At 37.0% G+C, this 18933-nt stretch overlaps 1 protein-coding gene across 3 annotated transcripts in view; it reads right to left on the bottom strand.

Moving 5' to 3' along the window:
* Positions 1 to 6062: 6062 nt before the first annotated feature.
* The window catches only part of LOC107722291 (UPF0583 protein C15orf59 homolog), a 66766-nt gene continuing 53895 nt past the window's right edge, over positions 6063 to 18933 (bottom strand). For all 3 annotated transcript variants that reach the window (XM_016530584.1, XM_016530585.1, XM_016530586.1), the window contains one exon: positions 6063 to 6941. In XM_016530584.1, coding sequence (XP_016386070.1) covers positions 6180 to 6941 — 762 coding nt within the window. In that variant the 3' untranslated portion in view covers positions 6063 to 6179. The remainder of the gene's footprint in view (positions 6942 to 18933) is intronic.

Here is an 18933-nt window from a genome sequence, read left to right as displayed (position 1 = left end):
AGTGGAACATCAAACAGACACAAATCACACATGAATAAAAAATCACACCAGCCTCTGTGGAGAGAGAAAATATTAGAGAGGTTGAGGGAAGAGAAAGAGTTTGTTCAGGTTGCGGCATGAAGTAAATGACAGAGATGAAACAAATCAAGTCTGAGTAGCTTCCTCGAGTGAGCCAGTCCTCAGTAATCAGTGCGACTGTATCCAGCTCTTCCTCGTGGACCCTGAACACACAGCTGGCATCCCTTTACTACAGCGCGGTGTGCCCTGATTGCTGTGGGTTTGTGATACGGCTTGTGTTTCAGGAAAAAAAGCATAAGAATGGGCACAAAAGTGTGGAGTGATTTGCTGTAACAAGATGATGGGTGAAGATAAGGATTATGCACGTTCAGCGATCGGCTCACAATCAGACACTTCGTCATCAGATCGCTAAAACCACATTTATGGTGTCCACATAAAACTACACAAGCAGTACAGAGGTTGAGCTGCAAGTCATTATCGTTTACTTTGTCGAGGTGTAAATTTACTGCCGTGCGTCATTAAAATATTGTATAACACTTTATATCATAAAAAAATAGTGCTGTATTGAGGATTCTCTGCCTTTTCGGTTTATTCTTATGAAAAAGAGCAGACAATGTAGTTTGGTAACTTTCCAACTGGATAACATCTGCAATCTCTGCTTTCTCTCGCCAGTTCTTGACTCATCTTTCTCTTTTTCTTTACTTCAAATCCATTTAAGCATCCTTTACTGTTTCTTAACCCTATACAGCCTTGATATGCACATTTCTAAGGTCTTTAAATTATCAGTATGATTAAAACTTTGCTGTTAAACCTGCTTCACACACAAACTCCTGCAAGCCTTCTGTCGTCTGATTGATAGTTTAGAGTTTTTTTATCCAGTCGATATCCAGTATTTATCCAGTTTATCGAAATCTTTTGATCAAGTAAGCGTCAGAATAACTGCAGTAATATCTCCAGATGAACACTTACTGGACTGAAGCAGCTCAGCTTTACTTGATTCTCCATCAATCATGTTTTAGAGTCTCAAATCTGATCCTCAGGATCTTTTGAGGAGCGTTTGTTTCCAGAAGCTTTACTTTCACTGTTCCTCAGCGGAGGAATGATCTTCACAAGCCTCCAGAACATCTCACATCTTCACATTTTGTGTCAGAATCTGCTGCGCTGTTATAAAGATCTCACTGATTTACATCACACTCTTAAAAATAAAGGCTCCAAAAAGGTGTTTTTGCAGTATATATATATACATATGCTATTATTTCATATGTGTTATTTCAGGATTTTCAGGGTTGAGTGGGGGATGCAAGAGACCAGATAACTTATTTTTTAACCTGTCCAAATGACAGAAAGCATGCTAAATTATCCATCACTCTTTCTAAAATCCAGTAAAGGAGTCATAATGTTTAGCTGTGACAAACCTGCGTCCAGATCCAGAGCTCATGTGGATGTCAGCTGGACTGAGGGCCTGAGGTTTTTCCCCTGAAATAAACACTTGACAAAAGTCTTAACAGTAATGAAACGTCGCTGTTCTGTTCAGGTACAAAGTAACGATGGCCTGGAGGCGATGTGAGATGCTGTCTGCTCGTAGTTAAAAATGTTTGCCACCGTCTCAGACTGAAGGCTTATTAGTTCCCGTCTCTTGGACTGCAGTCTCCAATAGGACTGTATCAGCAGATCCACTTCATGATCCTCTTTAATTGGCTAAATAATCCCCCGCACTTGTTTGTTGGTGGGCAGACCGGCGCTGTATGGCTGACTGGAGAAGATCTAGTATAAACTGGTCACATTTTTACACACGCAATAATTGATCCTTGATAAAAGATACACACTGCCATATTTCATACAACCCGTTTGAACTCAAACTCATCCGTTCATTTAAAGACAAAGCTGTCGATGACGATCTGATCACTTATAGGCATGTTAGTAAAACACAAGAAGCTTCACTCAGTGTGTTTAGCCCATACTGACTGAAGGTGCTGCTCTTGGTCTGTTTTTCTGGTGATAGATGGCTTTTCTTGCAGCCGCTGCTTTGCTTGTTTATGCTAATGCGTCTGATGACCTGTTGGTCTTCAATCTAACCGAAAGAAATGGCAGCTGGAGCAGCGGGGTGTGATCCTTTGATTGTTATTCAATGCATCCTTCACCACAAAGCCCCGCCAACATTAAACACACGAGATTAATGGAAATGTGAGCAACATGTCGGGCTCAATTTGCCAGCATGGGCGCAGTCGATTTGCTGACACTGCCATTGCTGGATGATTGTCTTCATTGTCTCGACTGCAATCCAATAAACTATGCTGATTCTTTCATAATAATGTGTGGCATAGTCCAAATCCACCAAAACCCCTTAGTTAATACAAATTTAACACATGTAAGCTACAGATCAAAATTTTGTAATGTTTTTGAAGTCTCTTCTGCTCACCAAGGCTGCATTTATTTGATCAAAAATACAGTAAAAATTTAAAAAATGTGAAATAATATTACAATTTCAAACAGCTGTTTTCTATGTGAATATCTGTTAAACTGTAATTTATTTCTGTGAATCAAGTAAAGGTCAGAATAACTGCAGTAATATCTCCAGATGAACACTTACTGGACTGAAGCAGCTCAGCTTTACTTGATTCTCCATCAATCATGTTTTAGAGTCTCAAATCTGATCCTCAGGATCTTTTGAGGAGCGTTTGTTTCCAGAAGCTTTACTTTCACTGTTCCTCAGCGGAGGAATGATCTTCACAAGCCTCCAGAACATCTCACATCTTCTGAGGAGCCTTTATTTCTTCAGCTCTCAATCACTGCATTATATGTTTGGATCATTTCAATCTCATTTTACTGACACAGATTACTGGAGATATAGAGCGACCGCTGATATTTAGATCATTTTATGTCAGCATCTGCTGCACTGTTAGAAAGATCTCATTGATTTAGATTACAAGCATCAGAATTTCATCATATAAATATCAGCATCTGCAGCAAATTGCATATTTTTGCTCAGTTTGAGTCTGATAAAAATTGAGCTGTTTTTCCATCATATTCTCACTATATGAGCCATAAAAGCCTGATGGAGCAAATATGATACACATATATGCAAACTTTCTTTAAATAGGTTAAATAAGCTGCTCAATTAAAAAAAATAAAAATAAAAATAAATAAATATATATACCGCCAACATTAAACACACGAGATTAATGGAAATGTGAGCAACATGTCGGGCTCAATTTGCCAGCATGGGCGCAGTCGATTTGCTGACACTGCCATTGCTGGATGATTGTCTTCATTGTCTCGACTGCAATCCAATAAACTATGCTGATTCTTTCATAATAATGTGTGGCATAGTCCAAATCCACCAAAACCCCTTAGTTAATACAAATTTAACACATGTAAGCTACAGATCAAAATTTTGTAATGTTTTTGAAGTCTCTTCTGCTCACCAAGGCTGCATTTATTTGATCAAAAATACAGTAAAAATTTAAAAAATGTGAAATAATATTACAATTTCAAACAGCTGTTTTCTATGTGAATATCTGTTAAACTGTAATTTATTTCTGTGATCAAAGCTGCATTTTCAGCATCATTACTCCAGTCTTCAGTGTCACATGATCTTCAGAAATCATTCTAATATGCTGATTTGCTGCTCAAGAAACATTTCTGATTATTATCACTGTTGAAAACAGTTGTGCTGCTTCATATTTTCATGGAAACTGTGATGCATTTAATTTTTCAGGATTCTTTGCTGAATAGAAAGTTCAAAAGAATAGAATTTATTTGAAATGGACATAACATAACACATGTCTTTTACTGTCACTTTTGATCAATTTAATGCAATCTCGCTAACAAAAATATTAATTTCTTAAAAAAAAAAAAAAAAACTTACAGACCCAACTTTTAAGCAGTAGTGCATATATATATATTGCTGGGGAATTCCTGTGAGATTGTGAGTTTTAGACATGCATTATTGCAAACTGTGGAACAGCAGGTCTCTTAATAACCTCTGGTTTGCTGTAGTGTCGGCAGAGATCTTCATCTGCCTCTCTATCGGTGACACCGGCTGACATTTCAGCATAACAGCCTATAATGCATCCTCTTGAGTTTACACCGACCGTCAGCAATCAGCGCGCTTGACTCTAATCCACAATCTGACCTAATGACCCACCAGCAGATTTCACAAGATAAACGTCTCGTCTTGAACGTGGAAGCAGTGTGTTTGGAAGCCCATTAGATGGAGGTTTGTGGAGCGAGCCGGTCATTCAGGATCTATGGGTCTGACCGTCTCGGCTCCCGCGGGAGAGGAATCTGAGTTAATGATTACGCCGAGGGGGTAATTAAGAACAATCTGTCTTCAAACACTCATTTTGCTGGGCTACTTTGCCCTTCATTCGCCTTTCCGTTTTCTCTAATGTATAATTTCGCTCTCTTGTCTGTGTTCCTCCCACTCACAGGATTGTTTCTGTGCTGTGGAGTAAATAACACGATATCTAGCAGAGAGGCAGGTTTTTGTTAAAGACCCTCGAAGGCGTGAGACGAAGACTCAGCACGGAAGCCCCTCGCCGAGGATCGATCCGCTGTGCTATTAGCAACCTCCCTTTGAATAAAACACAGCACTATTGAGTTCACAATCCCCACTGGGCCCAAGAATAGGGAGACATAACCTTTCACATCTCGGCTTTGTGCACCGAGATTCAAGTCGTCCCCCCCAACGACCTCGACCTCCCCGTCGAGAGGAGAGAGGCAAGAGAAGCAGTGTAAATGTCAGAGAGGAAAGCAGGCACTTCAAAATACGTCTTTTTTTATCCCTTCCCTCATCCCACCCAACCAAAGACTCTGAACTGAGGGTGCAATCCTCAAATACTCGGAAAAATCAAAGCAGATTTATCTGACTACTGCATGTAGAGACTAAGATTGTGTAATGCGTTTGAAAGAAGCTTCTTCTGCTCACCAGGGCTTCATGTATTTGATGACAAATACAGTAAAAATTTTGAATATTATTACAATTTAAATCAGCTGTTTTCTATGTGAATATCTGTTAAACTGTAATTTATTTCTGTGATGCGCAGCTGTATTTTCAGCATCATTACTCCAGTCTTCAGTGTCACACGATCTTCAGAAATCATTCTAATATGCTGATTTGCTGCTCAAGAAACATTTCTGATTATTAAAAACTAAAAATAAACCATAACAACATTTTCATTACTTGAAATAAAATAAATATTAACTGAAATAAATAAATAACTAAATAAATAAATACATACATAAATTATAACATTGTATTTCCTCTAATACAAGTTTAACTTGATGTATATATATGTGTGTGTGTGTGTGTGTGTGTGTGTAAACCTAATGAAGTAATAAAAAGACAAAAAAACAAACAAAAAAAACTGAATTACTAAAACTTTAAAATTAAAATGAGCAGAACAGAAAAAAAATAATTCTAAATATTATAGTATCTCAATGATACTAAGATAGTACTGGCTGCTTCATATTTTTGTGGAAACCACGATATATTTTTTTATTTATTTTTAATTTTAGGATTCTTTGATGAATAAAAAAAAGTTTATTTATTTATTTATATATTTATTTATTTACCCCAGACTTTTGAATGGTAGTGTATCATCGTTTCAACAAAAATATAGAAAAAAAAAAATCTACTTTGCTTCAAAGGAATAAATTACATTTTAAAATATATTTCAGTAGAAAACAGTTATTTTAAATGTTAATAATATTTTACATCATTTTATTTTTTTACATGTTTGTACTGTATTTTTGAGCAAATTAACGCAGCCTTGGTGAGCAGAAGAGACTTCTTTAAGAAACATAAAACATCAGTAGTGTTGGTCTTGTGGTCAAAACAGCGTTTGAGACTTTCCTAACTTCAGCAGATGTCACATGAACACTTTAAAGACCTCGACCTCAATAAATCCTAAACGGAATAATGTTCAAAGGAAACCAAGCTCTCATAATGTATGAAGGGATTTTGAATATGTGCAATAGTCATAAAATGACTTGAGCAAGTCTTGAAATTTTCCCATATATAATTTATTTAGTAATTCATTTGTTGTTGTTGTTGTTTTTAATCTATTAGCTATGTATTTAATATTAAATAGTATACAGTTCTTCGTAATCCTGTCTCAGTCCGTAGGTGTTTTGTATATGTAAAGTCGCCTGTTCTCTCAGAGGTCCTTGTTTTTCTGTTTGGCGGGTACGTAGGGCAGTACAGTCTGAGTGCTCTTATCCGAAACCGTCTGTGTGCTGCTGTTCCGTAGCAGTTTTTTCCGGCAGCCCGGGTTGAGAAGACCTTTCCTGGGTAGCGTGTGCGAGCCCACCACCGGTGCCTTCATGGGCGAGGGACCCGCAGACGCCGTCTCCCTGCAGTTGTAGAGGCCCGGCGGGTGTTCAGAGGAGGACGGTACCGGCGAACAGGCCAGGGGACTGGGCTCGCTGTCTGTGTCCGGGGTCCCACAGTCCCCTTTATCGTCCTCCTCCTCGTCTTCGTCGTCGTCGCAGCACAAGGCATGGTAGAGGATCTTGTCGCTGAAGCGGACGCGTTCTCTGGTGCCGGATGTGCGGGAGGTTTTCTGGCTGTGCGTGGAGCTGGATGCCTCTTCGCTGGAGGAGTCCGGGGTGATGATTAGGGGCCCGTTGGGGACGGGGAGGCCCCCGTTCATCTGCGAGTAGACGCTGGCGGTGGATGATGACGGCCTCCCCTGGCCCTCGTCTGTCTCCTCTCGCTGTGCTTTCCGGTTGGAGGCTTCTAGGAAGTTGCAGAAGTCCCAGCCGTCGGAGAGCATGTCCTGGCTGAGGAAGTCCAGTCTGAAAGCCTCACCCAAGCCACGCTCGCTGCTCGATGTGCTGCTCGCCGTCGCCACCGTCCAGTCGTCGGGCTCCAGGTCGAAGTCGAAATCTGATGTGAGTTTGTCGATCTGACCCACAACCTGCGTGACAGAGAGAGAGAGTGATGAAATAATCAGTTTGCGTTCCTCGATCATCAAAGATGCATTAGCATCACCTTGAGGGTCAGTTTAATTTTACTTTGGTCAACCAAGCAGGGCGCTGAAATGATCCTAGGATCATAACTCATTTTATTAAACTGTTTCAACAAAAATGGAATTGAGTTTAGAACCTTTTGACTTGAAGGTTGTCCAACATGATATTTGAAGCGAGTGTCAATATGTGAAATTAATTAACTACAAAAGTGTTTTGCCATTCCCAGCGTGGGCTTTTATGACCCACTCAGCGAGAAATTAAAAGTTGTATATATACAGCACATCCGACGATAAAAGGTCTCTTTTCCATGTTAATCAGGGTTTTTGTCCTAACCAGCCGTGACGGCGACACGAGAAGTTTCTATTTTAGAAACGGTTTCCATGTCTGCGACGTCGCGGCTGGAACAACAACATAAAAACCATGACAATGATAATCTCAGGTACTGATTATGTGCTTTATTCAATGTTAAATGTGTCTAATGTAGTTTGAATATCATAATGCGTTACATTTATAGCCATACTATAAATGTAGAATATACTAATGTAGAAATTACATTTGTTTTTCCATAGTATTTACCCCACCACAGAATCATTTTGATCTGTGTATATAAAGCATACTCGTATAAAGTGATGTATACTATATAGTAAATGTCAACTGCTTGATTGCTTGCATCTTCACAAAACAGATCAGCTGTAATCTACTAAATGTGACTATAAAGCATGAAGATATTAAGATCATCAACATCATGATTTCTTGTAAAGCTGCTTTGCATTGTGTATTGTGAAAGCACTATATGAATGCATTATATGTGATTCTAGAAGTTTCAAGAACTTTATGCTCTTTAATAAAACAATAAGACAAGACAGCATGCTACATGACTTCTGAACCTGTGTTAACCAGCATAATTACTATCCATGAATATATATATATATATATATAATGTATTTATTTATTACCTTAATTGAGTGTCTAACACTGAATATTTTTTCCTTTAAAAATCCACACTGCTGGACTAATTAAAAAATGTAATAGCAAAGCCAAAATGGTGTTTAAAAAACCTTCAAGGAAATTGTATCTATTTATAAGGCCTAAGATAAAATCCTGACCAATACAGGCAAGGCGATAATTATTTTTATGTTATGGATGATAAATGGTATTAAAACTGATATTAAAACACTGCACTGTTTTGTCTAACAAAGTCTAAATAGACCACACAAATAAAATTACAAGTGAGTTTACTCATCATAACAGTATTTAGAGATGCCCAGTATGAAAAATAGATATTAGTTTTGAAATTTCCTAAAGATTATAATATTATGAAATGATATAATATTAACTTAAAGTGAATATTAGATGATGGCAAAGATAAATATAAAACTGTTATATAAACACAGGGTTAATGAGGATGTGCAATACATGTCCAATAACAACAATTTAAAGGAAAATAAAAAGTGCCAACTATCCAAATAAAGTGTACATTTCTTTCCCAGTAATATGGGACCAGTGTTGTTTCCCCCCCAGCCTTCGGTCTTGTTGAGATCTAAATAAATGCATTTTTGTGGCTTTGAGAAAAACTCAAGTCACCTTTATTTCTATAGTGCTTTATACAATACAGATTGTTTCAAAGCAGCTTCACGGTAATAAAAAAACAAACAAAAAAAAAGATTCAATGATGCAAACAGAAGTCAATTCTATTGTGAAGCAGCTCTAAAAAAACAACAGTATTACTCAGTTTCAGAAATCAGTTCATTGTTGATTCAAGGAATAATAAGGAAATAAGGACTAATGTTTCTAAATGTTCTTCAGACTTGTTTTTCCTGTCACTTTGTAGCTTAAACACAGAAGGATCAGATGAATATGCCCTGCTGGCATGAAGGATTAAAAATCTAATTCATTTATCCAACACAATGACTCCAAAGGAGCAATTAGGAGCTCTAAATCCCTGATTACACCGCAGCCAAAGCCAGAGGAGGGCCTGTGTTTCCGTGATCCGCTCGCTGATTTAACAGATGACTTGCCTGAGACACTTTTTCTCATCTCTATCTGTAATCACTGACTGAACGGCTGATACTATATTTAAGCATGGTCTGCGAACGCCGGTTGTTGCGTTTGCTCCGGCGCTTCTGGGATGCGACTGCTTGACTTCATTCATTCAGTGCATGCTATTCATGTCAGATAGAATTAATTTGTTGAGACTTGAGCTACTGTACCTCACACTGTTTGAAGATGTTTTGCCACCCACATTAACATTAATATGATGTCCTGGATGAATGAAACCCCTCACAAAACCTCTTTAGTAAGAGATGTCAAATGCATTAAGCTAATCGAAAGCTAAATTAGGTTAGAAAAAACAAAGGGCAATTAGGTTTTATTGAGTGACAGGTTATTAATGATGTTCCATCATCATCAGTTGACCTAGCCTGTCTATCGTTGTCCAGTCAAATATCAGAACTACAAACCATGCAATTTAATGTATATAACGTCGTTTTTATAAAACTACAACTGTTTTCAACATTGATAATAAGAGTAATGATGCTGAAAATTCAGCTTTGATCACAGCAATCAATTACATTTTACAATACATTCACATAGAAAACATTCTTTTAAATTGTAATAATATTTCAAATTTTTACTGTATCAAATAAATGCAGCCTTCGTTTTCCAGCACAAATATCTAAACATTCTTTAATCTAGATCTATGTGCTTGCAAAAAGTAAAATTACTTTAAATGATATGTAAAATGATATAAAATGATATCATATGTAAAATGATATTAAGTCTTGTTTTCTGAAAAATATATCAAAATTGTGTTCGTTTTTCCTTAAAAGAACTAAAAAAATGTCTGCCAATGGGGCAAGAGAAATAATCTTGTTTTCCCTTTGAGTCAAGATTATTTTTCTTACCCCATTGGTGTATATTTCGCCTTGTTTCAAGCAAAAATGAACAAAATTTTGATCCATTTTTCAGAAAACAAGACTTAATATCTTAAGTCATTTTACTTTTTGCAAGCACACACACGCACGCACGCACGCACACACGCATACACACAAAATCATTCAAATTAGCTCGTTTAGGCGATGCCCTCACCCCACAATGGCTCCTGAAGCCATTTAACTAGATAGCAGCGCAAGCTTAAAGGGTCTGTGCAACCTTTCTAGGTCACAGATGGGCTCGACGCAGCTATAATGAACCGTAATCCCTGCATCTTTTCTCCGAGATGCCGAGAGAGTGAGTGGGCTATGGAGTAAATTATTGGGTAAACAGATTGCCTAAGTGTAAAGGATGAATGAACACATCAGGAAGAAGTCATTAGCGTTGGGACACATTGCGTTTTAACTGGAAGGAGCACAATGAGAACCTGCAATAGTAATTACAGTCTATAGGGTAAAAATCACATCCTTTTGTCAGCCTCGGCCCTCATAATGGCAGAGATTGCAGCTGGATTATTCAACTCAGAAAATATTCCTCTTCCCACTCCGGTGCTTTCAGCTGACGCTCGTCTCACTGGAGCTAAATTATACACCACCAGCAGCTCGAGGAAAACAGCACATTGTGGCCAACACGTGGAGAGTGAGAACGATTATTTCTGGTAGCACGACACCAAACTGGCCTTTCAAAGCTGCTTTCTGAAAATGTGTGAAAAAAAACAAGTTTATAAGTTAAATTTTAGATACAATATAACAATAACTTTGTTCTCCGTTAATGAAAATAGACTCTGCATTAGTGGTCATTTTTCAGTAACTCTTCATTAGACCAGTAGGTGGCGACAAGTGACTCTACTGAATCATTCATTCAAATGATTTGCTCCAAACATACCTGATTCGATTAAAAACACTACTATTCCAGTAATTCAGGTATTATGTGCACATTTGAGGTGTAGACTGAGTATGAGTGTTAGATAAATAAGTGTATGAGTGAATAAATAGTCAGATTACATTAAAATAAATGAATGAATGAACGAATGAATAAGACTTTCTGTCTTTTATAAACTGTGCATTTACTGCTAAATTGCAGCATATATTGAGATGAGGATAACATGATGCATCATCCAATATAATATTCAGATTATATTAAAATAGTAATAATAATAATAATAAATAGTTGTGATTGCACAAAACTGAAAATCATGTATATATATACATACATTGTCCAATGGTAGGTAGGTAAATAAGTAAATAAGGATGGACTTTATCTCAAAACTGTTCACAGATTTTTTTACAGCTGTTCACAGAACTGGTCGCAAATGTTGATGTTCATATAAAAACCATTAATTACAGCATAACCACTTAATAGACTGTTGAGATGAGATTTAGTGACCGCTGTGGTCAACAGAAAAAGTAGAAGTTTCTTATATATCAACACGGCTGTGATCACCTGCTGATATTCAGAAAAGCAGGCATCTTCTTCCTGTGATGCTTAAATATCTTGTCTAGAAATAACAGCTTCAGTATAACATACGTATAGTGAGTGTAGCATTTAGCTTTTTCGATGCTTGGAACATTATTTCTATTTTAGAACTCAAATGCCTCATTCAGTGTCATTCTGGATATCTCTGGTTCTGTGTGTGTGTTTACTCGACCCGTTCTCAGACACGCCTTCGGTTGCTCAGACAGCGCTGTAAGGTAGTCTGTGAACGGCGGCGTGAGCAGGATTGCTAGCAGAGCTCCTTCTGCAGTGATTTGAGCGGGTAATTGTGGGTTGGTGTGTGTGAGGAAGTGCGGAGCAGGTAGCGGCGGCCGTAGAGAGGTTAGCATTCCTGAGAGTGACAGCTGACTCTTTGCCAAAGCCTCCTGCAAAATGTCATCTGTGGCACTGATCCGTGAATAACACGCACTGGAAAGGCGATGCAAAGGCAACGCAAGGCAGCTCCGTGTGGAGTACAGACATAAAAACACGTGCTGCTGCTGTTTCATGTGTTTCAGCTGAACCCTGTCCTGCGTTGAGGTCACTTTCATTTGTATCGAACATTTTCACTGAGGTACAATCCCATGCACAATATACAGTAAGTGCTCCCTTGCTGATTTCATACACATAAATGTGAATATCTCAAATTAAAAGATAAATTAAAAAATAAATACACTACTGGTCAAAAGTTTGGAATAATTGCGATTTTTTAATGATTCTGAAAGAAGTCTCTCATGTGTAGCAATTTGATCAGAAATACAGAAAATACAGTAATTTTGTGAAATATTTTTACTATTTAAAACAGCTGTTTTCTATGTGAATATCTGTTAAACTGTAATTTATTTCTGTGATGCGCAGCTGTATTTTCAGCATCATTACTCCAGTCCTCAGTTTAAACTGTAATTTATTTCTGTGATGCGCAGCTGTATTTTCAGCATCAGTACTCCAGTCTTCAGTGTCACATGATCTTCAGAAATCAGTATAATATACTGCTCAAGAAACATTTCTGATTATTATCAATGTTGAAAACAGTTGTGCTGCCCAATATTTTTGTGGAAACTGTAAATGCTGTTCTTCTTGAAAGCATCCTGAAAACTGTATCATGCTTTCCACGGAAATTTTAAGTTTAATGATGAAGCGTTCACCTCCGCAATAACACTGCTGTCCTATTACAACTTCTGCTGAATCGTGACATCCTGTGCATTGACGATTGTGGGCATTTATAAAGCTCTTCGATAAAAAGACCAAACAGGACTTTGAGTGTGTTTTCATGCTGTCTCTGTCTCAAACAACCAGCGCAATCAGGCTACTTTATGTAACAGTGTACAGACCAAAAAAAGGAATCATTTCCATCAACTCCAAATAGCTATTGGAAAAAAAAGTTTGTCAGGGAAACTTTTCAGGCCTCTGAATGATCCATTATATAATATTCAGCCTCTAGCATGAATTTCCCCAAGAATCTGATTGAAATGTGAGCAGTAGGGTAACAGAGAGCTATTAAAACCGCCTCTCCATAGTTAGAGGCCGAATGTGATGATTAGGAACTGCAAACAATTACTGCAACAACGTCACATGCTGATTTCAAAGTGAACCGTTGGTAAATATTTCCTTAATGTATTTCGCTCATGTGGTGATTGAGATTTTCAGGTTTAGTTCTGGACTGCATGCGGGATGTGTCATCGTGCTCCCTACTTTCTATTACTTTCGGCTGGCGGAGTCTCCGTCCTCCGTCCTCCTTATCATTATGAAATTTGCTCAAGAAAAAAAAAATACAGCAATAGCTTCAGATATTCAGCTGATACTCTGAATGAAAATTCAAGGTAATGATAACCGCTTGCTTGGACACATCGCTTCCACAGGTTATCTGGAGTCTTGTGCGGTCATATAGGTACTGCCAGTCATTCAAAGTGAAATAATAATAATAATAATAATAATAATTATAGATGTTTTATTAGAGCATTATAAATGTGTTACAAGCAGTAAAATTGCTATGAAGGTATTATAACATAAATATCTTTCTGTCGCCGAATGCTGACAGACATTTATAATTAAATCATGCATTTTTGTTCACAGATTAACTCTTTCACCGCCATCATTTTGGATCACTTTCACAAAGTTTTCATTTTTGACACTATAATAATGTTATACATGTGTTATAAATGTATTGGATTTTGTAAAATTGCTTGTTTAGAGATAAAATATCTTCTATTAACATTTACCCTTAATATTATGTAACAACGCTCTTTCTTGTCCCTGATTACTGCCAATATTTTTTTAATTGCTTATAAACAATTTTATTTCAAAATTGTTCACAGATTAACTCTTTCCTAACCAGCATTTTTTTTTTTTTAAGTTGCCAGCCACCGCGAGAATTTTTAATCATTTTCACAAAATGTTCATTGCCCCCAGAATACTATGTTGTATGTATGCATATCTGAACATGCAACATGCTTTTAAACTAACCAACAAACAAAATTTTATTTTAGCTTCATGCATTTTTTTTTTTTTATCAGAACTTCAATGTGGGCAAGTTTCTTAAAAAAATAAAAAAGGCAAAATTTTGAACAAAAGCTGAGAAAAATTGCATTTGTGTCAAAGACTACATCTGTATGGGATTCAGAACGATGATCAAAACACATGGAGTCGATCGCTTCCATCAACACACTGAAAGCTTCAGTCCTAAACCGCTTCCTGGATCATCGTTTCATTCCCTAATGTTACAGTCAAAATCATTAATAAGAGAATAATCATTCAATAAATTGCTGAGATGGCATTCAGTGACTAAGAATAAAAGTGGAAGTTTCTTACAAACCCAGGAAATTAAGCCAAAGATACCATTTGTTTACAGTTAAAGTTTGCTTTTGTATATGCTGTTGAGCTTGTCTGAGGCTAAAGGAGTAAGTTATCAGCGATACTGTACAGTATATGTGCGTGGAAAGAAAGCAAATCCTGTGTCAAGCAGTAAGATTTCATGTTTTTTTTTTTTTTGCATGGTTCTGCGTGAGATAGACCTCCGAGCTCTAACGAATGATCTGGGTCACGCAGACCTGATTGGTTAGATGTGTCACTCATCCCGTGCCGGGGGTATAAAGTGTGGCTTTGAAGTGCTCCCCCCCGACCGTTAGCAGCTAATTATCCTGTCATACATGGGAGCACGGGCTCCGGCGTTCATTAAGCATACCACACCCTCCTTTTTATCTCGACTCCGAAATAACACTTCAAGCAGACCTTAGCACATGCTGCATATTCACAAACACCGTGAGTGGGGCGATGAGGCTCTCAACAGCTGGATAATCAGAAGCAGCATAGAAACACAGCTGTATAATGGGAGTCAGTCAATGGCGGCGAGTCCTGTGATCCGCCGCATACATTCCTCTGCTCCTAACTGCAGCAGAATTGTCAAAAGCGGTCATTATTTTTCCTCTCTTCTTCCAGAAGCTCAGCTGGCTTGCTGCAGTCATTTCAAACTCTGCTGAAGAATTATGTGGGCCACGGCTATAGATATGCTAAGGCTATCTTTAGATATAGGCTTGGCTAACTTGGGATGTGGGTTTGCTGGCTATTAATGGCTCTGTGAGCGGTGCTGTGATACTGACTGGGCCGCTCTCCGGAGCTCGTTTACGTAACTCGCTGACTGCATTACCTGAGGCACACAGCCAGTCAGAAGTCAGAGCCAGATATCAGCACATATTCATCACTGTTTCAAACAGAGGTAATTTAGTTTAACTGATGTCATTTTTTGACACGTTATTACCAGGTGGCTTGCACAGGTTCTTTAGGCTACACATGAATTATTCATTGCAAACGAGTCACACATTAATTGTTGAACACATGAATCACTTACTTCAATGTCCTGGAGTACTGCCAGTCATTCCAAATGAAATAATCAACTAACAATTTCTGACCGAATGATAATGTTATGCATGTGTTATACATGTACTATAAGCCACAAATTGCTTATATAACAATAAAACATCTTGTAACATAACTCTTTCTGTCCCTAAATAATGCCAATCATTCAAAATAAAATAATCATTTTATTTAGCATTTTCCATAGTATTTTATCACATGTTATAAATGTATTATAAGCTGTGAAAGTACTTATATAGCGATAAAACATCTACGATGAAGATTGTGTAACATAACTCTCTTTCTGTGCACTTTTGCATTTCTGACAGTATAACATTATACATGTGTTATAAATGTATTATAAATGTGTTATGAGCAGTAAAATAGAAATACATATTGAAGAAGATTATGTAACAAAGTACTGCCTGTCATTCATAATGAATAAATCATGGATTTCTGACAGCAATGCATGTGTTATAAATGTATTATTAGCACTAAAATTGTTTATATTTGATAAAACATCTGTGATGAAGATTGCAGAATGTAACAAAACTATATGTCCCTAAATACTGCCAGTCATTCAAAATAAAATAAATAAAATATAATGTACATTTGCATTTTCAACAGTATAATAATGTCATACACGTGTTTTAAGTGTATTATAAATGTGTTATAAGCTGTACAATTACTTATATAGAGCTAAAACATCTACTGTGAAGATTATGTAACAAAACACTGAGCACTGTCAATCAATCATAATGAAATAATCATGCACTTTTGCATTTTTTGACAGTAATGCTATACATGTGTAATAAGTGTATTATTAGCAGCAACAATGCTTATATAGAGCTGAAACATCTACTATGAAGATTATGTAACATAACTCTCTTTCTCTCTCTGTAAATGGTGCGTTTAGGTGCGTAGGATGATATTCATGGAGCCCTAGTCACGGGTTTATGAATCTAGCAAAGTCTCTGAGAAGCATATGTGGAGATACTCTCAACGAGGACCTGAAACAAGATGTAGAAAGCTGCCATTCTGCAGTAGACTAAATGTTTGTGCTTTCCTCTGCCTGATGCCTTGCTTTTTACAGAGAAATGCAGCGTACTCTCACATCAATTCTGATACAGTGTTCACCATGACAGTGTGCAGCACTACTCATTAATGAATCAGAAGATATACAAAATGAATCAGCTCTGCCCACGAAAACAACCATCTAAGAGGCATTTGCCTTCAATGATGACAACAGAGGGCTCACCAAAGACAGCTGCAGCGAACCCATAGCCTGACTCTAAAATCAGGGGTTTTCCTCCCTTTAAGACATCTTGATGTACTGTCAGCGTGTGCTGTAGTCTCTTCCCTCGCATTGAACCTCAGGATTATATAATGGAGTTATTTCATCAGTGAAGTATGTGTTCACTGAACAGATTCTGAACATGCACTCAATTGGTTGCTGCATTTGCTTATGGCAGTCTTTAGAGAAAGAGCAGACTAATCTGAATTGCATATGCATCACATAACTGATGTTCTCTGTATCTTCCAAACGATTTTCTAATACTTGAATTTGAATATTTTTCACATTGCGACTTCACGATGCAGTTTGCAATATACTACATCCTCTGTAACTACCACTTTTCATAACCGACTTTTCTCATCTCTTTGATGAAACAGTTGGGTGTTTATTTAGACAACCTGATGGTGACTTAAAGAGAGTAATTTGTACATTATAATGCTGAAACCTGCCTACTGCCTACTCTCAGTGGCTGACAGTATAATTGGAAGTAAGACAGGGAAGCGCATTTGAAAAGACATAATAGAAGCATATTAGTCACTAATTAAGTCACATGCATTTCTCTCTTCCCCTGACACATTCATCACCCTTTCAATCCCTTCATGTGTTACTCAGTGTTTATACGTGCATGTGTGACAGAGAGAGAAATGCAGACAAAAGAGCACATGGGTAGTAATTAACTCTCAGCAGATATAACCTGGATGACATACTGAAAATGGCCAACAAATTGCAAAGTGTTACGCCAACTGAGCTATAGAAAGTCTGATTTTCTGGAGGTAAAGCAATTAAAGGTGCTTTAAGCGATCTCAGTAATTTTTGCTAAACACTAAAACAGACCAAACACTGCCGACCCCATGTCATCAAATACATAAAGGGCAGGGAGTTTTCGGATTGGCTCAAAAAATGCTAAAATAAATTAATATATCAATATTTGAACCCTTTCCTAACGTGTATGATTTTGAGAACTTTTCACACTGAGGAGACTAACTAGATAAATAAATAAATACATAAAACATTTTCATTACATGAAATAAAGTAAATGTTAAATTAAATGAAATAAAATATAAAATAAAATTGAGGTAAAGCAATTAAAGGTGCTTTAAGCGATCTCAGTAATTTTTGCTAAACACTAAAACAGACCAAACACTGCCGACCCCAATCAAACAAATACATAAAGGGCAGGGAGTTTTCGGATTGGCTCAAAAAATGCTAAAATAAATTAATATATCAATATTTGAACCCTTTCCTAACGTGTATGATTTTGAGAACTTTTCACACTGAGGAGACTAACTAGATAAATAAATAAATAAATAAATACATAAAACATTTTCATTACATGAAATAAAGTAAATGTTAAATGAAATGAAATAAAATATAAAATAAAATTTCAGCTAGTTTCCAAGGCAACATTTCTCATTTTCATTTAATTTAACGATGTACTAAAAAAAAAATATACATATAAATAAATATTAATAAAAATATATAGACGTATTTAAAACAATCAATAACTAAAAAAAAGACAAAACACAACAAAATTACTTTAACTAAAATTAACATGAAAGCAGAAAATCTAATACAGAGCTATCTAATAAAATCTAAATCCTAATAAACAAAAAAAAAAACTATAATAGTAACAAACAATAACAAAAACTATAATCTATATCTCAGTGATACTAAAACAACACTAGAGCGAACACATTTTGAATATGATGATCAGGGTAAACTGCACTTAAGTAAACAAGTATATTTAGCTTATGTAGCCTACTAAATGAAAATATTTTTCAAAAAATAAGAAAAACAAAGTATACCCCACCCCCCCCTCCAGCTCTTAATAAATCATGTCATCTTGAGCATTACTGAATGTTTGCACCTTCACAAACCTATGCAAATCAATCACACTTAATGCACGCAAACATGCGATATCTAATTAAATCATATTGCAGATCCAGGTGTGAATCTCAAGACACCTCTTTCAAAACCTTCTAGATAGAAGAGAGAAACTAGCAGTCTCCTAATTTTTGTCTGCAGTGCTTGTCATTTTCTTAACAGAAAATGTTTGGATGCGTCCTGTTTTTTTCAACCCAGTCTCATAAAAAAACGTACCTCTGCGTACATTCCTGCAACACCGTTTTTACGTACCTTACTGCGCGTTTCGCCGCAGTTTCAAAGAGAAATGTCCACTGAGTGGCGCTAAAACACGGGTTCAATACGTCAACCCTGGCACGTTTTATTACGTTGATATAGGTACGTATTGCTGTGTTTTTATTGCGTTTCTTCAGGTACGTATTGCGGCGATTCAGAATTCAAAATATCCGGGGACTGTCGCTAAAACTTAATGCTCTGTCGTGTTGGAAATATGCCCTACACCAAACCCAACCCTAAACCTACCCGATAGT

This window comes from Sinocyclocheilus rhinocerous, unplaced genomic scaffold (genome assembly GCF_001515625.1).
Source record: "Sinocyclocheilus rhinocerous isolate Xijiao unplaced genomic scaffold, SAMN03320098_v1.1 scaffold904, whole genome shotgun sequence".
NCBI lineage: Eukaryota > Metazoa > Chordata > Actinopteri > Cypriniformes > Cyprinidae > Sinocyclocheilus > Sinocyclocheilus rhinocerous.
The sequence above is the reverse complement of the archived record's forward strand: the minus strand, read 5'-3'. Positions and strand labels throughout refer to the sequence as shown.